Below are 25,767 nucleotides of genomic sequence, written 5' to 3' on the forward strand. Positions count from 1 at the left end.
CGACGAACCATTGAAGCCAGATGCAAAGAACACAACAGTTACATCAGACTAAACCAACCAGAAAAATCCGGATTGGCTGAACATAGCATCAAACAGCAACATAAGATTTTGTTCACAGATACCAAAATAATAGCAAAATTCTCAAGAGTTTGGGACAGGAGGATAAAAGGAGCTGTTGCCAACACACAAGAAAAAACGAACCTTAACAGAGACACAGGATTCCAATTCAGTAAAACATGGACACCAATCATATCCCACCATTTCAAGCACCAATCAGAAGCCGCCATTTGAACCACCAATAAGAAAAGTCCAATCATACATACATTAGGATATATATTCCATACACACTAGTGCATCATCATATTGTCCTGAAGATGAGGATGATGTCAGCCCTCGAAACGTCGCACAATATAACGTTATTTACCTGGCTGCTAGCCCAAGAAGACCTGTTCACAAGTATATTTTTACATATTCTAGGGTTAACATAAAATATGGTTTAGCTCCTCCTTGATCATATCCTGGATCCACGCCTATATATGGAGAGAAAGATTGACAGTTATATCCTTGTAAACTTTTGTGTCTTAGCTATAATGATATTTTCGTGAATTTTCATAGTATTTAACGAGATTTATAACTGTAGTACCGACATACTTATATGTTAGTAGGTTGACTGTCACATTTTTACTAACAGACCAAATTTGTTGAGGATGGTTATGAAGAATTACATTCCATTATTCCTAAAGAGATACTTCCAGATGAATTTGGCGGAAATGCAGGACCAAAGAAGTTACTGAATAGTAAGTATTTTTAAATTAAGTAGAAAGATATATTTAGTTTAGAACTTTCTTCTATTGACCAAGAATTTCCGTATTTAAACAAGTTATTTTAAACAATGAAATATGACTGACTTCTTTATGTGGTGCGTCACTGGTTTCGATCTAGGAGATTGAAGCATACAACTTTACATGAAATGAAACCACATCTATTCAGCTTAATATAATTTTTAAGGGTTACTACATCAAAGTTGTAATTTATTTATTTTTTTTGTCCGTAAGTGGTTTACTAAGAGCCATACATACCCTCAGAAACAGGTATATTCTGTCTACCATGTATATGCTGTTAAACTGATCTCATTTCTCAATCTTACAGTTAGTATCATATTGTATTCAAAAGGTAACTTAATTTTGTAGGTTTTGCCCTATTTATTAAAGTGTCATTTAACATTCAGTGACTAACAGAAACCTGTCCTTGTCTAATAAATCTAACACAATACATATCCTGCTCCATATAAACAAAAATAGGGCCGCGGGGCTCAGTGGTAGAGAGTTCAGCACTCGTGCTTGGGGTCTAGGGTTCGATCCCAGCTCCCGCCAAGTGAACCTTGTGGTGAACAAATACCGTGTGTGTTGGTTTCCTCGGGGTTTTCTCGTTTCCTCTCACTTTCTTCATTCCACCATTTCATTCATTACTCATCATCACCATCTCCTTTAGCGTAACCGGCATAAACGTGGGAAGCAAAACTCAAAGATTTCATCTCATTTTCGTAAACAAAAATATTCATTTTTTCCATAAGTAATAAAATCTTTTCGATAATTGACATCTGGATTTCTCATTTGTTAAATTAATTACGCTAAATAAATCAAATAACCTCTCCGCTAAACACACACCTTTACGGAGAGATTTATGTGTTGGGTGTTTCATGCTACAGTGAAATTTAGAGCTACGTCGATGGTAATACACTACCAAAAGGGCCACCGGTACCGAATTGGCCTACATGGAATAGCCAAACGAGCAGTTTTCTAGAACGCATCAGTTCTTCAATGGACAAGTTGGTGGAAATTATGATAATTGGTATGGCATATTGGACGTTAGACCCAGGCGTGGTCAGAGTAACTTCGACGGCTGGAATACTGTGTGGTGGAGGGCAACGGGAAATCATTACTCTATTTTCCCTAGTTTCCTGACAGGAAAAACAGAACATATGTATAATGGTCTTTACAGGTCAAAATATATTTCCGAAAGTTAAATGTACCCCCATTCGAATCTCCGGGATGGGGATGTCTTGGGAAGGACTATTGGACTAGAAAGTAATAATAAGAGTAGGATAGACAGAAGAAGAAAGACAAACAAGAGCAAAAGGATTTGGAGTGGGATATGGAACGTACGTACTATGTTACAGGGAAATTAGAAAAAATCTTAATGAAGAACTGAAACAAAGAAAATAATGTAGATTTGGTAGAAGTTTGTGGAGTTAGATGGCAAGATAGTGGGGTGTTTAACGGTGAAGGATACACACTGTGTTCAATTTAAGAGTGACACGTAAGGTACATATGAGTCTTGTTTACGTTGTTGTTGTCGTGTGTTCATCGAAGAAAACATAATAAATTATAGACAGCTGGAAGAGGGGTGCATATCGAATAGTAGTGAGATATTTCAAAACATTTTGGGAGAAAAAAGAGAAAGGTAGTTTCGTAGTCAAATATAATTTAAGAAAAAGAAATGTAAGGAGATAATTTATGTATACCGAATTTACAACACTGGGTTCAATCAGCGCAAAAGAAGAATATATACATTGAAATCCCTAGTAGATGGTCGAAGATATTAGATAGACTGTGTTATGATTCCGGAAAGGTATCGGAATAACTTGAAAAATGTGAAGCCTTTAACCTAGACTAGCAATTTTTCTGACCATAACCTTGTCCTGAACAAAGTGGATACTAAGTTAAAAAATATAGGCAAAATAAAAGTAGACAAGAAGATGAAAAATACTGAAAAGTTGAAAAATGATTAAGTAACAAATCTTTTAATTGAAAAGTTAGAATAAAAATATTCAAATGAGGAAAAGATAGGTGCATGTAGTAACAGACGGTGAGAGCGTATTAAACGTTACATACGGCAGGTTGCAAAGAAAGTAGTAGGTTATCGCGAACACAAAAGGACTAAGAAACCATGGATTACAGAAGATACGTTGCGAAAAATGAGAGCGTGGAAATAGGTTGATACAGAAGAGAGCAGGGAAATGCACAGGGCGAGCTTAAACAGCGAGTTACGAAGGGAGAGAGACAGAGCAAGGGATGAGGTTTACAAAAGATAATCCGAGAACATAGAACAAATAGAAAGAGTTGAGTGATATGAAGAAATCTACAACGAGGTGTAATCTATGGAACTTCACAGAAAACAAGGAACTATTATGATGACAGTAGAAAATAACAATGAGAACTAGTCAGCGAGAGAAGTGAAGTCTTAGGAAGATTGAAGGGATGTGTTCAGGACTTATATGATTCTAGAAATAGACTGTATGCCCTATATTTTGAAGTAGAAAATGGAGTACACAACAATTATAAAGGGTTTAGTATTCATCGGTCGAGTTCGAAAAAGCTATATCCGAGATTAGGATTAATCAGGCAACCGGGATTGACAATATACCACTCGAATTCATTAACAATATGGGAGACAAGGGCAGAATTAATTGTTCCGACTCTACGATAAAAGATATGAAACAGAAAAGTGGACAACAGCTTTCTGAAGACGATTATTATATTGATGTCTAAGAAGTAAAGCGCAGATAGATGTAACGATTATAGAGCAATTAAAACTTAAATTATGTAAAACTTTGCGTTGAATACTGAACAAAAGGTTGCATGGAAGAACAAATTAAAAATATGAGGAAAGGCAGTTCGGGTTCAGGAAAGCTAAGAGTACAAGAGATGTATATGGATTATTAAGGGTGATCGCTGAAATGTTCATAGAGAAAGGAAAATATGTATTCATATTTATTAATCTAAAAAAGGCTTTTGTCCGCATGAATTACAAATTTTTGTTTGGAGTTCTGAAGTTGGTTAGGTTGGAATGGAAGTTCGAACACTCATAAAAAAGTTATATATGAACGAAAAGTAAGTGCTAGAATTAAGGAGAAAATAACGAGAAGAGTGGAATTGAAAGGGGGAGTTTGACAGGAGTGCTGTCTCTCGCCAACATTATTTAATACCTATCTAGAAAAGATACTGTCTAAAAAAAGAGCCTAAATAATAAAGACGACATTTCAGTAAGAGGAATAATTATTATATATATACGATTTGTTGATGATATGGCGCTTGAGGCTGAATGTGAAATTCAATGTAATATGATGTTAGAAAACTTGATGAAGAGCTAAGAATAATAAGGAATAAAAAGGTTTCTGGGAAGACAAAGACCGTGGTCATGGGAACGAAGCAACCGATGTCAAATATGAAATAGTAGGGAAGTAAACAGGAGAGGTGAATAGTTTTCGAAACGTGGGTAGTATTATTACTGACGTATGAAGTACCACCATGAAATAAAAGCAAGAACAGGAATAGCGAAAGAAGACTTTAGGAGAAACAAAGTCTATTTTGTGGGACCTTGAATAAAGAGTTGAGGAAAACTCATAAAATATTTCGTGCAGAGTATCGTACTGTATGGGGTAGAAACATATACATTACGGAGAACTGATGGAAAATGACTGCAGGCTTTCGAGATGCGGGTGTGGAGGAAAATGAGAGAATTAGTTGAATGGAGCGGAATGATGGAAATGATTGAAACGAATGAAAGAGTATTAGACATGATGGAGGAGAAAATAATAGTTTTAGATATTAGTGAGAAGAGAAAGAACAATTGGTTGGAACATTGGCTAAGAAAGAAATGTATCGTGAGGGAAGTTCGAGATGGTATGCTGGCAGGAAAGCGAGAGGGGACGAAGGAGACTAAAACTGATGGACAATATCAAAATAGAAATATCGACGTAAAAACAAAGAGGCTAGCGGAAGATCATGAGGCATGGACGTTTCTCAGTTGAAGCAAGTGTCCTACCAATAATGGTGGAAAACATATGATGATGACAAATCCAATAAGGTTTATACGCATAACACTTCTTCAAAACATTCATGAGTCATTCTTTAATTTGAAATTTTCATTACTTTTCCATTGCTAAGATCTGATTTAAACATTGTTCCTATAAAGATAGTTTACTCCGATACCCTAATTGACAGTTTCATGTTGTACGTACAATGCATATTGTATATAATGAACAAATTTACTATCTTCAACACTACATTTAGCTTAAACCTCATGGCATATCTTCTCGCGTGCAAACAGTCTATTCCAAGGCATACTCCTCTACTTTATATATTACACCTTGAGAGGACAATTAAACCACTAGAGTTATGACATAATGAGAATATGTAAATTATAGAAAAGAATTGAAAAGATAAATTCAGAACTATTACTTTGGACATCTCATGAACGTGATTTAAGGAAACACCACCATTTACATTTGCGATTGTTGGAGCAAGTATCTTATCTTTTTCATTTTTTTAAATTTTCCATTTCCTTCTCACTGAACTTCTAAAATTATTACCTACTCCGGACGATTTTGTTTAATCTCTTCACTGACGTTATCTCATTTTACTGTTTAAAACACTGTACATCATCGATAAAGGCACATACAGGCGTACTTGAATGTTTTCAATTTTACAAGAAAACGATTTTAAATTGTTCGTATAACTTTATACCTTACTACTTATTTCATTTTCAACACGATGTTGCGAAAGTTTGTACCAAGAAACTTTAACTTTAGTGTTTCTGAAGATAGCATTAAATGTTGATCACGTTGTACGTTTGTCGGGAAAAGTTGTGCCTCAATCAGTTACGCCCTTCCGTCGCTTGTTTCTAAAGAAAAAGTTTAAGTTACGCTCCTGAGAAATTAAATATAAGATACAGCAATAGTGTTGAACATTTAAGAATACACTGATGACCAGGAATGAAGGCGAGCCGGGGTGAGCCTAGGCGATACCTTAGAACTTTTCTTACTGCCAGGATAGCGCCCAGGTACATTTTCAGGTAATGAGTACCATTCTGAACATTCGTTAGCGAGAAAATTTGTGATTTCATGTTCACGGTTTGAACCCAAGTAGTATGGAAGTGCCCGAGTGTATGTGGCGATTATTACATTGTTATTATTATTAATAGTATGAACAACGAAAACATGAACAACGAGAAGAATAGGAATAATAATACACTCTGTTGGGTGTCTCGGTATTTCGTAATCACCACAGATATAGATCCCTGATGATGACAGTTCAATGTGTTGGTAATTGCAGCCAGGAAGTAGTAATGTCCCTGATATACGTAAATGTGTAATTTGTTTTGAAAGGAACAAATTAAATTATCAACAGGAATGTTTTCTTCTCGCACGTTATATTTTAAATAAACTATTTTGTAGTATTATACTCGAATCTTGAACTCAGTAGGGATATATCAATTAATTAGCAATTGGTGCTACGAAATAAGAATACTATATAATAAAATAGTAATCCTACAGAAAAAAATGCTTTTAATAGAACTTAAACTAATCGTGTACATCCCGATTGCTAACAATACCAAGTGTAATAAGGTGACCCTTATTTTTGGAACATTTGAATCCTATTTTTATTATATACCTAGTAAACGAAGGAACTGTTTTATATTCAACATACTATTATTCATCAAATTAAATGTTATAGAAAATAATGATCACAGCATGATGTCACTTCACTTAAGGTAGCACAGATTCTTAAGAATAGAAAAGTAGAATCCCTAACACTCTCACATTCCATCTTTAAAATTCACACGTACTGCAAATGAACATTAGAATACTCGTATAAGAGATAATGCCATCTTATTCGCAAACTGAACTTTGGTTATGATCTGCCATTATTATTCTCACTTAATTCTTGGACTTGAGAAACACATTGCTAAGCACAACTGAAGAAAGGCCACGAGCAAATTCTGTTATCACTTTAATAATATAATATGTGATATGTTCGGCTTTCTTTTCTTTTTTATTTTATTTTCTTTTGTTTTGTTTCCGTTTCTTTCTAGAAAGAAGATCTGCCAGTTTACTATTCAAAATAAAAATCGCAAAGGAACTAGTCAACGGGCGAATAGCTATATGTTAGTTACACCTCTTCGTAGATTTTTTAGACGCTTACTTTCAAGATACGTCTTTTGCAGACAGCTCATGTCTCCATTCATATAAAGCATTTAGCTCTGGAAATTTTATTGTTTATAAAGCAGATTAAATAAGCATGCATGGTGCTCATAACTCAAATTCACACTTTTGCTAGTTACGCTCCTACATTTCTTTACCGACGATATATTCCATTCAGGTATAACAACTTGACGATAACTAGGGCATCTAAAAGTCAACTTGTAAATTCCAAGATAGCTTACTATCATCTACAAGATATCATCTGAAAAAATTCGAAGAGCGTTCCCCACATGCTTCTTACTCACTATTCAAGAGACCAAAGTGTTCCCAATGAGAAAGAATGAAAGGTTTATACCCTTACATCTAATGCATTTCTTCGCTTTTGTGAATATTGTGTGTAGTTTTTCAGTTAAATTGTTGACATATGATCCTTTCAGTAGCAGTTTTATGGACTAACTGGAATTATTAGCGAAGTTGGATATGTTCAACAGGTGAAACAGTTTCAAACAGTATAATGAAAATCTTAATGTTATTTTGAACTAACCATTCAGTCCAGGTTTTGTAGTAAATGTATGGAGTGACATTTTACATGACTATCAGAATGGTTTCCATTTTTGTTTATCTACGTTCGTGGATGCAATTATATTAAGCTTCTGCATGATATCTTATCTAAACTTTTACCGAATTTACTATTAGCATCTAGATAATTACTTCAGTTTTCAGAATGGCTCATCCTATATTTTGATTTGGATCATAGATACTTCCTCAATAAACTCCGTGCAGCTGCTGGAGTTGTAATGGGTGGATATGTGCTTATCCAACCCTTTTAACAGAAATAAGAGAGTTGGATTTAGTTCTGATAAGAGAAAGGACATTTATGAAAACCGTTATTCAAAAGTCGAGAAACTCGTTGCTCGTGTTATTGCAGCTGATTCTGAGATCTTTGACACTCAAGGTGTGCTGGTTCGTATCAAAATGTTTCTTTCATTCTGTATATACTGCGATTGTGCCCCTGTATTCTACTTATTGATACTGCTTTATGTGAATGTGGTAATTTGAGAAAACATTGTCTCCGACGCTCTAATTAATATCCGCACATAACCTTGCATTCTTCTTTGTGAAATTCCGTGACACTCATTACATATGCCTAATCTTTGCTTCTCCCATTTAATCTTATTTGCCTATTCTATTTATTCGCACATTGTTTCAATTTTTGCTTTGCAACCAGTCTCCCTATAAGTTTACTGTACCACACACAATTTTAGTTCCAGTAATGCGGTGGAAATATCGCTTTCGACTTACTATAGATATCTGTTTTTATTTGTTTTGCACATACAATCATATCCTGAGTATTGTCAATGCTACTTTAGAAATCTTAGCAAGTTTTTGCAGATTAAACAATCTGAAATTTAACATTGTAATACATTACATACACTACAATTCATAATATGATTCAAATATTCTTAGATCTAAGATCTGTAACATATTAAGATCAATTATTTCTATCACCAAATGTATGAAACTAAATAAGCAACAGTTATGTTTTCAATTTCACATCAAGCGCGATATGATCATAAGAAAACATGGTTTGAAAAATACGTGCTACTATATTAATATGCACGTTTTATTTCAGTGCTGGTTGAAATGAAGATTTTATCCTTCGTATTTCGTTTATATAAGATATTTTAAATTTATGAAAGGTTTTGATAATGGATAGGAATGTTCTAAACATGGTCACTTACTCTGAGGGAAGAACATAGACTGAAAGTATTTGAGAACAGGATCCTGAGAAGAATATTCGGACCCAAGAGGAACGAGAATGGGGAAGGGAACTTCATAACGAGGAACTACATAGTTTATACGGTTTACCCAACATTGTTAGGGTCGTCAAGTCTAGGAGGCTTAGGTGGGCAGGTCATGTAGCTAGAATTGAAGAAAGTAGAAACGCTTTCAAAGTCTTGACTGGAAGACCCATAGGAAAACGACCATTAGTAAGACCTAGGCGCAGATGGGAGGATAATATTAAGATGGATCTCGCAGAGATAGGAATACAAAGTAGAAACTGGATGCAATTAGCTAAGGATAGAAGTCAGTGGAGAGCTTTCATGAACGCGGCACTGAACCTGCGGGTTCCATAGGCCATAGAGTTAGTTAGTTATAGGAATGTTCTAAATCACATTTAGTTTAATGCATCTGGAAAGAACGTTAGTAGCTTTATTTATGGTGTGTAGTGATTCAATTTGTTTAAGATATTCAGAGCATTATTTTCTAAAGATTAACCTTTAAAACCACTTGACTTATACCTTTTTCTCGCAAAAAACCTTCTAAACTTAATTTGTTATTTGTTACGTTTGTTCTAAATTGAAAGTAAAAGAGAATGGAAGCAAATATTTTTAAAATTATACAAAATTTAGATTTAAAAGAGGCACTTGAAAATTGCCGATTTTAAAGCCACAAGTATACTCTTTCAAGAAATAAATAAAGGTATTTTATTGTTATTGGTATTATTTTTGAAGACTTATTTGTATAAATAAAGCCAAAACGAATGTTTACAACATGTATATAGTTTGATCAATTTATTGAAATTTAGGTGGATGATAATTTAGTATGAAACTTGAGACAAAATTTTTAATGTATGAAACTTTAGAAACTCTACACAGAGAGCGTGATTTTTTTTGCTAGCATAAGGCTAGCTCCCTTGCGAGGGCTACACCCTCTATCTTGGGTGAGAGGTGTAGAGACGGGGGGAGGAAGGTTATTGGAGGTGGTGTATGGGAAGGAAGGATAAACATAAAAATCATTTATTGTATTTTTAGATCATAATTACAATTATTGGCTTTTATGGCATTTTGTTCAATTTCATCGGGCATTATGACTTTGTTCATAATCATGAGGACAGGGGAAATATATATATATATATATATATATATATATATATATATATATATATATATATATATATATATATATATATAATTACGGTGAAATGCATATCCCAGAATAACAAAAGGAAATGCTACTTAGATGAATGCACGCATTTTTTGCGTTGCACGAATATTCTCGTAATCATAAATTTATAGGCAAAAAATAAATCCCCAGATAATTCGTGATTTTAAGTTAAGCTGTTGAAATAAAAATATAGGCAGTTCTATCTTTTATTCTTAACTTTAATAATAAAATCACATACTAGGTTAGCGTTAAAAACCCTTCATATTTTTTCTGTTACAGACTATATTTTATACATTATATATAAATATATATTTGATACACACTTATATATTTAAGAATAGCACAGAAAAGCAAATATAGTCAAGATAATGAACGTAATGAATTTTACTGAAGACTAATTAATAGTGCTCTAGTACATAGCCTGTAACCAAGAATCGAAAAAGTTTGAATATTAAGAACACTTTGGTATTTTTCCATACTGTAACAACCTTTGTCATGTTCTCCTCCCAAATTACAATTACTATTACTATTAATAGATTCCAAATTATGCTGTGCATAGGTATCAAAAGTCTTATAGAAGGCTTTGTCAGTCCGACTGTTTGTTCGTCAGTAACAGGTGTCGGAGCAAAAACGGTAACAAATATCGACATATTGTTTTTTGCAATCGATTTAGCGTCTCAAAGATAGGTTACATCTCCTACATTAACTCTCTATTTAAACCAGAAGTGGTTCAAATTAAATGTTTCTATTTTAAACGCTTATCGTCATAGAACGTAAACAGTAACAGATAGCGAAAGCACCTTTCTCCAAACGATTCAGCGTTTCACGATAATGTTACTACCCACAACACTCAACTAAAACCAGAAGTGGTTCAAATTTATTATTCCGTACTGTAAGAATGCCGTTTCAACGTTTATCTCCATCGAACAAAAATGGTAACAAATTGAGAGACGTGGTTTTCTACAACAGTTCAGGGTCTCAAAGCAGTATACCATGATTATTACAGCAGTCTTCCGAAACCGAACTTGGTTAAAATTTAATATTACTTCCAGTTTGAATACTGATTTCAAGGTGATCATAAGAAAAATGTTATCAAGGTGTGATTATGGAATGTAGTCAGTGTCTGCATCTGCTCCGTTAAGCCTTTACTAAAACCAAATGTGGTTAAAATCAACCATTTTCGTCTAAGACATTTGCCGTTATAGAACGAAAATGGTAACAGATAGCAAGGAATAGTCTTCGCAAATGATTTTGCATCTCAACACAGCATATTATGACTATCGAGAGTCCATTGCCATAAACGAAAGTTGTCTAACTGTTCTATTACTTTAGGTTTCAATACTGAATTCCGTAGAGCAAAAGCGGTAAATTGTATCAAGTTGCAATTTTTTGCACTCAATTCAGTGTCCGAAAAATATGTTCCATTTACTCCGTTTAGTATTTGGAAGTGGCTAAAATTAGCCATTTCTGGTTAATCACCATAGAACATAAACGTAAAAAATAGGAATAAGCTATTTATTGCAAACAATTTGGTATATCAAGACAACGTATCTTGACTACCTACAATAATCTACCAACATCGAAAGTGGCTCAAATTTTATACTACTTCCGGTTTCAGTACTGTCTTCCGTAGAAGAAAAACGGTAAATGCTGTCAAGATGTGATTTTTGCAATTGTATTACTGTCCCAAAAGTAGGTTCCATCTACTCCTTTCCCTTTCTATTCAAACCGAAAGTGATTAACATTTTATGTTTCTGGTTTATGACCAAACAACAAAAATTGTAAAACATAGCAAGTATAGTTTATATCCAAACGATTCAGCGTCATAAGAAAACATAGCATATTTATTCGCAAGATCAGATCTGATGGAACATGGTATGGAATCATTGAGGTCTTGAATGGTAGTAAGTGCTATTACACCATTCAGCATGCAGTGTGTCACTCAAGTCCATGAGAAAGGATACACAAAACACTGAATTTGTGTTTCAAGTACTTCACGTGTTCAATTTACATTATGTCCAAGGATTTGACGTGTCCAAGAAGTGTTATACCTCATCCCGATTTTCCTCAAACCATGCTCCAATAATTCCAGTAGTTTAAACAAGCGCATTATTACCTTGATATACGGGATTGTTGTCTTGAAACAACATCTCGACCATAGGATGTACAAGGTCACTAAAATGATCACAAAATAACGGCAGTGACGGGAGCAATACGCATCAACACAGTGCACACTGAACATCAGGACATTTTGGATCACAGACAATGCGTTGGTTCACAGAACAGCGGCAATACTGCAGATAATAAGCTATTTATGCATCTGCCACACATAAACAGGATTTGTGCTATGAAATAAGGCGAATGATGACTCATCCGGCGTATTACACATTTATCGTCATATGCATATTTCATATTCGCAATGCAATTTGTGTTGCACAAAGTCTCTTAGCATCGGTTATGGTCAATTATCAGCAGTTTCGCCCGAACAAGCTTATCTTGTATGTCCGTCATTTGTATTGTAGTTCTACGAGCTTTCTGACTGACAACACGGTTGATGCTTTTCAGAACGTGTCATTGAGAATGTTCCTCAGACCATTGTTTTCACACCGATACGGTTTTGCCATGTGTTTTATAGGCAGTCATTATTTGAACACTGGTTTATTGAGACTCTTGTTACGCTCACTCCATATAACCCAGCACCAAAACTTACCCCCTCCCGTTTCGAAATCAGAGACGTTGATAATTTCGCATTATCACCATCTATTTAGGTACTGTACACTGTCGTTTCTACTGTCATTGATAGTACGGAATTACCACTAACATATCGTCTCCAACAGCTCTAATATGGGTGGGATTAGATTTTGAACAAAATAGATAATGGTACAGACTTTGAGTGACTGATCAAAGAGCACATTGACCGGAAACCAATTTAACTATATACATCCGTTAATGATTATGAAACCAAACAGTATTCGATGCTTTCTTGCACCCACTTGAAAACGTGAAGTATATTAATATTTATTTGCATATATTGTTATTGTAGACTGTTCCGATGATGCCCGTCGACTTCGATTTTACGAAATTTGAGAAATAAGTTCCACTTTTTATTTTGTGGTCAATTTAAAGGCATTTTCTTATACTACCATTAAGAAACCCATGTACATCATATTACGAATCAATCATTAAAGAACAGTTTCATGTGTTTCACGCAGCAGTGATACCAATCTTTGAAAGTTTGATTTACAACCTTTTTCCTTTTTCTTTTTTAATTGATTTTGTGAGTAATGGTGCATTCAGTATAAAGGTACAAGATTTTCTCTCTCACTCTGTGTGTGTGTGTGTGTGTGTGTGTGTGTGTGTGTTTCTAGTTTCCGACGTAAGCGTGTGGATACTACCAGGTATACTTCCGTGTCTACATATGCTAGTGTGTGTGTTGGCGGGGGTATATGAAGTATTAATTGGGATCGCGTAGTCGAACTTATCGATATTAGTACGTACGTACGTGCGGCCGTTACTTCACACGATAACTTTGGACGAATGCAAATTTTTTTATTCTGCTTTTTGCAATAAATAAATAGAGTGATTCCTCTCGAGGGAGTTCGTTAATTGAGGTGATTCGCGAACTGGAAGTGGTAGAAATGGGTCATTTCCGCTTGTAACGTTGATCACTATAGAGCGTAAATGGTAATAAATAATAATGAGTTTTCGGCAATCGATAAAGGGTATCAAGGATAACTTTCAGCTTCATGCTTATCATATTGGTAAAACCGGAAGAGACACAACTTAACCTAACTATGACTTCTGTCTTCAAATTAATCTACATAGTGAGATAGGAAGAAGCTGTTTTAGGAATGAATATAGCGTTGTAGGAATAAATACCGTCTTCTCTCTTAAACTTCTAATCAAGTCGGAAGTAGCAAAACTCAACTATTTCCCATTTTAGTGTTGATTACAAGAGATTTAAACGATACTAAATAGCGAGAAAAGGTTTTCTGAAATCAAGTAAGTGTCCCAAGAATATGTTCTATCTCGTCTCTAATTTTTCTACTAAAATTTGAAGTGGTAGAAATCAATCGCTTCCGGTTATAACATTGAGCGTTATAGAATGGATAGCAAGAAGGCTTTTTTAGGTAATTCATTAAGTGCTCCAAGATTATATTCCACCTCGGCAGTAATCCCTCTACTCAAATTGGAAGTGAAATAAATATACTAGAACTTCTGGTACCAAAACCACTGCAGAAAATATAACATGATCCTCTATAAGATTTTATTATTATTAGGATCACGGAGTGGAACTTGTAATATCATAAAGTTAGTACGTACGTACATACATACGTCCGTTACTTCGAACGATAATATTTGAAACGATACGAATTTTCTAATTGTTTTTCAATAGGTAGATAGTGTGATTTTCTCTAGAGAGTTCATTAATAGATGTGATTTGACAATCAGAATGGTAGAAATGAGTAATTTCAGGTTTTAACGTTGATCAATATAAGAAAACGGTAATGGATAGCGAAAAGCGGTTCTCGGAAATCGATTATACGTTTCAAGGAAATCTCTCATCTTATTTTTAACATTCTAGTAGAACTAGAAATGGTAGAAATGAGCCATTTCCGATTTTAGCATTCATTACTGTAAAGCAAAAACGATAATAGATAACGAAGAGATGTTCTCGGCAATCAATTAAACTTTCCAAGGATAATCTTCTTCACATTTAACAAGCTAGTAAATTCTGAAAATAGCAGAATTGAGCCATTTTCGGTTTCAACGTTGATCACTATACAGCAAAAACGGTATTAGATAGTAAGAAGTAGTTTCCAGGGATCTATATAGCGTTTCAAGGGTAATTTTCATCTTCACCCTAACACTCTAGTAGAACCGGAATTGGTAAAAATGAACCACTTCCGGTTTTAACGTTGATCACTATAGAGCGTAAACGATATTAGATAGTAAGAAGCAGTTTTCGGCAATCGATGAAGCGTTCCAGGAGTAAATTTCATCTTTGTGGTTAACATCCATTAAAAAGGAAGTGTAGAAATCACCTATTACTTCCGGTTTCAATTTAATTTACACAGAGCATAAACTATGAGATATAGGGTGATATCAATAAAACGGAGAAGGTACTCATTACGCCCAATTTTGAAGTAGTTACTCGCATTGGTATCAATAAAAAGAGAACTGAGCACTAGTCGTCTCGGCTGACCTCGGAGAAGCCCCGCCCTTTTGAAGTAACCACACCTCTATTCTCGAGCCGAGTAACTACTACGCGTTTGATATCAATAAAAATCAAAGACTCCTCTGTGATGCTAGTAACTTCTCCAAATTTGTGGAGCAAGCTAAATAGGTGACTCCGTGCGAAATATGGCAGGGTATATGATTGTTTTACTACGTAGAAAAATTTATAAACTGCATAGAAATGTTGGAAATGGAGATTACAAAAAGCATTATAAGTTTATGAAAGAAAATGTAGTGATTAGCACAACATTTTTTTAAGGAGAATCAACCGAAATTCTGGGTGGTGGACTACGTAATGATGAAAAGGGTTTTCTTCAAGGGCGCCGATCCTGTGAGGGCCCGGGCCCTCCAAAGCTCATGTGGGCCCCTATTGTATTTATGAATATACAATATTTGGCATAATTAGAGTGCAATTTGTCTTAAAATCCCGATATATATACCTTCTGCATCGGAATGCCCTCTCCCCCCAAATTTACAGAGAAATCGGTGCCCTTGGTTTTCTTGCGTTACGTGAGCGATCCGGGATTCCAGGTCGGAATGTCAGGGGATTCTGGTGTGGCTCAAAGTACTATCTATGACTACCTGAAAATGGATTGTTTTCGGAAGTGTGCGTAATATACAAACAGCAAAGGCAGAGTGGCAAGACCAATACACATTTCCGGGTGCTATCGGAGCACTTGACTATATACAAGTGGCATTAAAGAAACCTAGTATTTTGGAGAGTAATACGTTAATAGGAAGAGCTATTTCGTGGCTAAGCGGTTAGCGTACATGCCTTTGGCATAGGAGACCCGCGTTCGATTCCCGGCAGGAGCTCATGTGGTTTGGATTCCACGTTAATCAGTGGGTTCTGTCTCATATAGGCACGCTACTGAAAAGGACGTTAAACTAATAATCAACTCAACTCAACGTTGATAGAAAGGGTGTATACATAAGAATGTATTTTGTTTATGTCAAGGCGAAAGGGGACATGTATGGTGTGGAAAATGCAATCAGATGGACGTGATTTATGACGTGGGTGGCTGGACTTTTTTTTAAAAAAGAAAACAAAGGAGCCAAGTGTCTGATTTCGTTCTTAAAGCCAAACAATCTACAAAGACCTTGGACAACACGTGATATGTGCTTGTCGTGTTAATCTTGATATTGCTGGATTCCAATCAACATCCATCAGCTCAAATAGGTTCATTCCCATGGTTTCAGTATTACTTTCTTCTTTCCTTTTTTTATTTTTTCTTCTTTTTTATTTTTGTTTTATTCTCGCTCGAATATTAAAGATTCTCTTTTGAATTTGTGTCTCAGTCGTAGATGTATTTGATATTTCGTTGCACTTCACTGTAATTACCTTCAAAGTTTCGGCTTTCCTTCGTTTACTTTCTGGTAGCTGTGACTTTGAATGTACCATTGGAAACTCTTTTAAAATATCCACAAATGTACTTTGGTTGAAGCTATCGTTGCTACTTGCCCGTTTCATGGCTTTTAAGATACTACGCCATAGGTTAAAAACAACGAAATGACTGCGCGATGAATGGGAGAAATGAATAATCACTTCTTTTATTGATACGACTCAGTGCTACGTGCAGAGGAAGCGCGAGTAAACGTTCATAAATCTGGAGCAGACTAGACCTGAGTAGTGGCTTGTTTTATTGATACGAAATTGAGGGAGGAGATTACTCCAGGCGTAGTTACTCCGATTCTCGAGCAGGACTTCTCAGGAGTAGTTACTTATTTTTATTGATATCACCCATGGGGAGAAGCAGTTTTATGGAATCAATTTAACGTTGTGGGAACAGGTAAGTTATTATCTATCTTAAACTCCAAACCGGAAGTAGCAAAAATCAACTACTTCCGGTTTAAGTGTTGATCGCAATAGATTTAAAAGATAACAGTAAAGATGAGCGGTTTTCTATACTCGTTTAGTGTCCCAAGAATATCTCGACTCCAGCCTTTATGCTAAAAGCAGAAGTGGCAGATATCCATCACTTCCGGTTATAAATTGAGTGTTATAGATTGGAGAGCAAAAAGGGATTTTATGTAATTCATTAAGTGCCCCAAGAGTGTATTCCATCTCTACAGTAATCTCTCTATTAATACCAGAAGTGAAAGAAATATTATACAAATTCCGGTATCCGTATTAATTGAGAACATATTACGTTATCTTCTTTATGGTTTTTACTAGAGTTTATTTTTAAATTAAATACTAGCCGGATGTTTACTAAATTTTGTGAGCTACTAGCCCATTACCTAAGGATAAGTACTGGTATATTCTGTGGTCAAACTCGGCCAAGAACTGGGTGGACACGGGTTGCGTTTCATACCTTATTTCTTTATAACTACTTAATTAGCCAGCAGCATTTTCTTTATAACTATTGGCCGAGTCGGAACAAAATTTGGTGGTGGGCAGCCCTCAACCTAATTAAGATCTCTACATTTGCTGCCCGAGCTTGGCCAAGTTTTGGGCTTGATTTGCGTGTGGTAATTTATTTCTCGGTAATATCTTGCCAGATCCAATCTAAAGGATTTGCCATTACAGAAAGCCCATCGATTTATCCCAAGCCCAATTTATCGATTTTGCTCTGAAGTGTTCAACGTAAAACCGGAAATGGTTTATTTCTACCACTTCCGGATTATGGATTACTTCAATTAACTAGCTCGTCAGTAATAATTACTCTACCCATAGTTTTAAAAAAAATGCTTATCATGCGCAGTAACTTAGTCGCAGCAGCTATCACGGTCTATTATTATTATTGTTAACCATTCTACCTGTTGGCATGTACTGGGATTAATGTGAGATGTGAGTGTGATTGTGTGTTTTCTTAGGTTCTGGTCTGGAAATTGTTCTTTCACCTTTCTCGATCTTCAGCTTCCTCTTTTAATTCCCAATATTTGATTCCATTTTTCAAATCATCGACCAACTGCATTCTTCTTCTTACTATTCCTCTCTTACTTCTCATCTCTTACTTTCAACTTTTGTCTCCTCAGTGGCTTGAGAAGTGTCTAATATGTTTTAATCTGGTTCCTTATAATTATTACCAGACTGCAGTTTCCTCTATCTATTTTTTAAATACTATTTTAAGAAATTGAATTATTATTATTATTATTATTATTATTATTATTATTATTATTATTATTATTATTATTATTATTATTATTATTATTATTATTATTATTATCATTGTGTCTATGTTCTGTTATTCTTTTAACTGTTAGAGGAAGGTTCATTTCTTCTACAGTCTCACTTTATCTATAATGGTACTTCGGTATTATACTTAATGTTTAGTTAAGTAAAGGAGAAACGGATCTAGTTGTGTGGATCCTTCATTTCAAGTTAGCCTTCGGCGATCATTTAGTACTGTCCAGCGAGGTAATTTAGCAGAGGCACAATGTTCTTATAGATTATTCGTTGTATTGTTATAAAGTAGGAAGTGATACAAGACGCTGTGTTTTCTAAATTAAAGTTTTGGAATCATCTAGGGCAATGATTCCAACCTTTTTAAGAAGCGCCCACATTATTAAACCCTACATACTTCACGCCCACAGAATTCGCGCATGTCTTTGACCGTTTCTGCAATTTTAGTTTCAGCATTGTATTCTCAAATCATCAGTAATAGCAACAAAAATAATAACAATAATATTAATAATCTATACTGTATATAATACAGTATAAGTGAGTTACTCGTTATCGACCAAGCCATAATACTATAATTAGCAAGAATACTCTTTTTGACGAAAGCAAGGGATAAGGAAGGATTTTTGGAAATATGTATCTTTAGAGGCGTAAATAAGATAGTGTATCTTGCTAATCTCTGAAGTAAGGAAGATGAAACTAGGCATATGAACTAACCATTAAAAATAACTGAACATGTCTCTCACAATTTCTGAAAATTCCGCACCTAAACAAGAAAGGAGTAATTTGTATAACGTTAATTTTTCAACTGTATTTTATTTCATTTATTTTAGAAAATTATAAATGTAAGAATTCTTTATATTGGAGACGTGAAATTTCAAAATTAAACTCAATTAAAAACAAACCAATACAAACCAAACAAACCAAGCTTTCCCGAAAATTCTGTCCTAAGAGGAGGATGGAGGATAGTGTCTACCTATTAAAATTTCTGCATTTGCTTACTTTTGAGATGTGAAATTTGGCTTTGTTTCCTTAACTAAAAATAATTGAACGTATGTTTGCGGAAATTCCCCTCTTAAAGATGAAGAAAAGACGATTTCTATAATATTAAAAGTTACCACTATTTATTCAGAAAACTTCATGAAATGTGGAATTCGCTTAAATTCGAAATGTGAAATTTGGTATACAAACTCTGGACTCAAAGGAATGAAATACGTATTTCAGAGATTTCGCAATTCTCCTTTTAAGCAGAAGGAGGAATTGATTTGCTTATTCTCGACATTCAAATCGACGTTCGGTGTCTCATCATCATAGAATGTTCGGTTAGAATTACTGAACATATTTAGAACTACTCTAGAGCATGGTTTCAACATATCACTTTCACTGAAATGTGTATCCTAAGGGGAGGGGTCAACGTCTAAAATATTTGCTAAAAGCACAATATCTTACAAATCTCTCATGTATGAAGATGAAATTTAATATAAAAACCAAGTAGACACGCAACCCAGCGTTCTAGAAATTCCACTTCCGTCTCATCTCATGGAAAATGATTGAGAATTTTAGAACATAGTTAGCACTTGGCTGAAGCCATTTTTTAACCATGTTAGTTTCATTAAAATTCGTATCCTAAGAGGGCGGAGAAGTTAATATATACGGCGAAAATTCCAAGCCAAGGAGATGAAACTAGGTATATAAACTTTTTCTTAACGATATCACCATGTGGACATGCCCCAGCGTTTTCGAAAATTCTGCTTCCAAAAGAGGTTGCAGGGCCATTTCTAAAACTATTAGCTTGCCGTTTTATATTCACAAAATGGCCGACATGGCAAAGTGTTTGAAACGTCTGAAATGAATTTTTAAACATATTTAGTACGTGGGACATTTCTATTTTATCAACTCACTTTGAAAAAAAGAATCGTAAAAGCAGAAGAGATTTTAGATTTATTGCAAAGAATAAATACTGCATCGTAGGAAACACATTTTTGAACATGGTCGAGGTAGGAATTTTATTTTATTTTTGTTCAAATAAGTTACGTAACGGGGAAAGGGTGATCAAATATAACTTTCAAATATTTCCCATAAACCTATTCTACCCGTACGAAGAACGGGTTTGCATATAATAATAGTAAATAAAAATAGCCATATTCTCACAAATTTATATTTATTTCCAGCAAGACTCCTGCATAGCATTGTAGTGCAGTGGAATATTATATTTTACCAGTTTTGTCCTTAATGAAACCACTGTTCTTACACAATAGTTATTTCGTGTTTAAATGGTATTTAATTTAATGTTTGTTACAACTTTTGTAATATTTGTAATTTTGAATTTACTCCTGTCAGAAATTCGCATCCCTAGATTAGGAAGCACTGCTATAAAGACTACGTAGAAAGTTAGAATTTGCACCTACATAGGATATGTGATGTGGGGTACCACTAAGAAAATTTTTTGAAAATTCACGAAAAGAGCAGGAATTGGGTTGAGAGTTATTTTAATAAGATACCCTGATGTGGGATACTCCGAAACGTATAGGACTGGGAACTTGAAGTTTGGTATTTGGATTTCCATTTTAAAATAATTTAACATGTGTTTCAGCATTTCTTTTATATCTTAGTAATAAAGGGGAAGTGAATTTGAGAATTGGAATTATTATTCATAATAGCATGTCCGTATCTCAGAATCTCTGAAAGTTACAAACATGAAATTTGGCTTTAGGACTTCTCATTTAAAACAAAATCTCTTAAAGACAGTAAACAGGACCACCCAATATTTTCAATTAAAATTGAAACAAGAAGTTGTAGTAGATATCTACAACTTAATGTTATAGACTAGAGATTAAAGTGGAGATGGAATATATTCTAGGGACGCTTAATCGAATACAAAAAACATGTCTATCTATTGCCGTTTGTCATATACAGTATTGTTCAAGAAAACTTTGCCACTCACCTCTTTTTTAAAAGGCATGTAGTCTTACCTAGACTTAGAATTAAATCAAATAAATGTGAATTTTGTTTGGTCGATTAAGAAGTTTATTTAGAGCCACAGCATTATAATTTCCTTTTGCGGTTGCACGAATATCATCTTTCATAGCAGGATAAGTGGTCAAGATTTCTTGAAGAAGACTGTACAACGACGAATGTTAAAACCGGAAGTGGTTGATTTCTAATAATTACGTTTGATTACAGAGTAAAAGAAGAAATGGTACATATTTTAAGAACGATAACACATTAAAAGGATAACTTTTCTCGCTGTCTCTTATAGGTCATGTTCTATGTATATTAAATTGAAACTGGAAGTCATACTGGATTATCAGGTGTCTATCGGTCACGAAAAGGATTTTAAAAAATCACGAAATCAGAAAACGGTCATGAAGGTCAAGCAAAAATCACGAAATTTTGCTTTTGGGTCACGATTCATTTTATCTGTACAAATATAAGTACAGACTGGAAAATTTTGTTCTATAAAACTTCAAAATTCACCACCAAAAACGTCTATGGTTTTAGACGCCACCAAATCACAAGTAAAGCACGCTTCTATCATGTGCATGAAAATTTGGCCCAAGTCGCAATCAAATCCGCTCTTGAGAATTTTACTAAATTTAATGGTTTGTTAAAGGAAAGGTCATGAAATTTCATTTTGGAATATTAATAAACACCCTGTCTACTGATTTTATTAGAGTGTTATGGATAGACAAAATGTATTCTTAGATGCTCAGTCTATTGTCGAAAAGAGCTTCTCGCTATCTATTTCAGCTTTTGCTCCACAGTAATGAAAATAAACCGAAAATTGTTGATTTCTACCGCTTTTAGTTTTATCAAAGTGTTAAGGATAGAAATGAAAGCTGTTCTTAGAATCTTTTAGTCTATTTCCCAAAACTGCTTCTCGCTATATATTACAGTTTTTGCCCGTTCAATATTTATTTCTGCCACCTTCTATTTCAATACAGTATTAAGGATGGAGTTGAAAGATATTCTTGGGATGCTAAATCGACTGCCGGAAACCGTTTCTTGCTATCTTTTACCCTTTTTGGTTTACAGGATCAACGTTAAAAGCAAAAATGGTTGATTTCTAATACTCCTTTCTTGGTTTCTGATTTTCTTGGTTTATGATCCTCTACTAACGAACTCTTTCGAGATAATTACTCTAACTATCAATTGCATAAAAAGAGAAGTCAAATTCAGTTTCCTTCAAGAGTTGCGTGCGGAGTAACGGACGGGATGGACCAAAATACTAACTGTACAATATTATTATAAATCTTACTGCGTAATCCTAATAATTAGATACATAGTTCAGCGTTTTTGATTGTGATCTAGAAGGGAAGAAAAGGGTTTGGAAGGGAATAGAGGTATATATTACAATTATTATTACACTAAGATGTTTATATCTCGGGATCCCGTAAAGTTGAAGACATGAAACGTGTATTTGAGCTGAAATTAGTATGCTTCCAGATATATAAAGTTCGAGGCCATAGGCCGAACAAACACGGTGGCCTGGGAGGGAAGCCCCCAGGTATTTGACCTGAAATTCAGTATACTTGCAGGTATGTGAGGTGCGAGGCCGTAAGCCGAGCAAACACTGGTGAATGCAGGTTTGATATGCAAAGCGTTAGACCAAACAAATTTGCGGGTTGGAGGGCAAAGCCTCCATCGAGACGAAGGCTTCTATTGAATAAACTCTGATGAAGACACTAAGGAGGCTCACACAATATTATCTTAATTAATAACGAAATAGGAACTGATAGTAGATTTATACCACCTCCGGTGTTAGTAGAGGGATTGGATTGGTGACACAATTATATTCTTGGGATGCTTAATTGATTGCAGAAAACTGCGTCTTGCTATCTACTTCCGTATAGAGGTTGATACCTACCAGTTCCAGTTTTAGTAGAGGGTAAAGGATGGAGATGAAGTGTATTCTTAGTGTATGTGTGCGATTGTAGAAAACGGGTTACAGTTTCTGCCTTGCAGTGATCAACGTTAAAACCGGAAAGAGTTGATATCTACCACTTCCGGTTTTAGTATAGGGTTAAGGATGGAGATGAGAACGGGCGGTTAATCGATTATGGAAAACAGCGTTATCTATTACAGTTTTCTTCCATAGCAATCAACGTTAAAAATAGGAAATAGTTAATCGCTACCACTTCATGTTTTAGATGTAGGTTAAGAATAGAGATTAGATGCATTCTTAGGACGCTTAATCGATTTTCAAAAACAGCTTCTAGCTTTCTACCAACGTGTTTTGCTCTACAGTGATCAATCTTAAACCGGAAGTCATTGATTTCTGCCACTTCCAGTTCAAGAGACACCTCCATTAATTTTAAAACATTTTTTCCCTACATAATTATGTAACACTTGGTCTAATTCCAACTATATTTGATACAATCTGGAAAGAAATACTCGGGAGGGTAAGGAACCCCTAGCATCCCAAGGAGTGGGGATGGGAGAGCTGACATTTAAAAAATAATTGTAATGATCGATATTCGTTTTGAATTCATAGTTTTCGGGTCAGTCGCTGATATGGATAATGACTGTTCCCATGCCGTTCAAGTTCATCCCTGAGAAATCGGGAAGAGTGACATTTTAAAAGTAATCGAAAATGACGGATATTAAAGGCGAATCCATAGTTCTCATTAGTGCTAAGACGAATAGTGGTACTTTTGATACAATTTAAAAAGAAGTTAGTTTGCAACTTTTGAATTTAATTAATGTAAACTTATGCATTAAGAAAAACTAGACTATTTTCCATCCAAAGTTGTAGGTGGAACTGTAGAGTTTTTATTATTATTACTATTTTTAAAGTATACTTTTTAAATAGCACCACGACATAGGAGAGAGAGTGAGATATTTCTGGCCTTTTCAACATATTCTTAAACGTTTATAAAGATTTTGTTAAGATTTTCTTATAATTTTAATTTATGTTTGTTTCTTATATTGCAAGTAGACACAACTTGTAAGATGTAAATACAACTTAATTCTGAAGAGACTCGAAAATGGTGACGCCCTTTCCGTTGTTCTAGTAGCTAGCACGCGCGCTTTTCGTGCACGGGGTCTCACGTTCGATTCCCGGTGTGAGTCCGTTACAAAATTTGAACGATTACTGTATTCGAATTTTCAACTCAATCTTTGAGTCCACGTCTCATATAACCTCGATGCAGAAAGGGAATCCTAAACTTAAATAATTAACTAACTCGAAACCGATGAGAGCACAAAACACAAGGTTTCGGCAGAAAACTAGCACAAAAGTTTGGAATAGAAAAAGTATCAAGTATCCAGTTGGAGGGGGAGGGAAAGGATGGGAAACACGGACATAAGACCATAAAACACATTATTGAAATGGCAGTCAGCTATGATTATAGAGGTGGCTCTTGGGCCTAGAGCTTCAAAATTCCCTCTAGGGGATTTCCCGAGCGTGCTCAATCTGAGTTACCAGAATTTTCACAGTACTATATTCACCCATTGCTTATTCAATTCCCGCGCCCTGGAAAATCTGAAATGAAAATTGCCTCCTATCATGGTCAATATGAATTACATGTATTTTTGCAGTACTGCTTTTCACCTCTAGTGTAATGAAATTCTTCCACGAGAAAATCTGTAATCAACACTATCAGTAGCTACGTCCTCGACTAATATACATTTACAAGTACAGCTTTATTTTCGTATTTTTTTCAACAGTTAACCAATTTAAAACTGTATTATAATTGAAAGTACTTATCATATTTCTATCGTAAACAAGAATATGCACTCAACTTCTTAAACACTTCGCTCCGCAGGAACCCGTTCAGCGCGTGCAACATGCAAAAGCAACATGTTTGGCGTCTCACAAATGACAAAGGAGAAAAAAGAAAAGCAAAAGCTGCACAGCAGTGCCTTATCGCAGTCAGTGCTGGCAACATAGTTTCGGTCGTCACTTACGCCAATAGACCTACAAGCGCTGTACAAGAGTTATACAGTTACAATATACGTTGTGCCACAGTAGCGCTAGAGGCGGAATGAGCACGAACTGCAAATGAATATCTTTCTTACAAGTATCAGTTACTGTTGAACCCTCTTTACATTCTACACACCCTTTTTTCTCCCACTTTTTGACCTAGACAAGCAGAAGTACCAGGTCGACTTCACAATCATAAACTATTTGTGTATAGAGTACGTTTTCAGTTCTTCGAATGACTGTGCGCGCGAAGAACAAGAGTGATGATCGGACGACCGTATATGGTAGCAAGAAACATCCGGTTGCAATCTTAAATGTAAAATACAAATATAGAGCCTTGACAATGCTGTGAGGATGTATATATATATATATATATATATATATATATATATATATATATATATATATATATATATATATTGTAATGTACCACGTACTGGTGTTTACAAACAACCAACATGTACTTGTGTATATAAACATTCTACACGTGCTCCTATTTATAAACATCATTCGCGTGCACCTTACTGTGGAATACTACAGCTGCAG

The 25,767-nt window shown here is 34.9% G+C and overlaps 1 protein-coding gene across 1 annotated transcript in view; it reads left to right on the top strand.

Moving 5' to 3' along the window:
* The window catches only part of LOC145691854 (retinol-binding protein pinta-like), a 69,187-nt gene that overhangs the window by 42,355 nt on the left and 1,065 nt on the right, over nt 1–25,767 (top strand). The window contains exon 5 of the mRNA XM_081767166.1: nt 692–797. Within this exon, the coding sequence (XP_081623292.1) occupies nt 692–797 (106 nt within the window). The remainder of the gene's footprint in view (nt 1–691; nt 798–25,767) is intronic.

This window comes from Thermobia domestica, chromosome 8, assembly GCF_964235325.1.
Source record: "Thermobia domestica chromosome 8, izTheDome1.hap1.1, whole genome shotgun sequence".
Lineage (NCBI taxonomy): Eukaryota > Metazoa > Arthropoda > Insecta > Zygentoma > Lepismatidae > Thermobia > Thermobia domestica.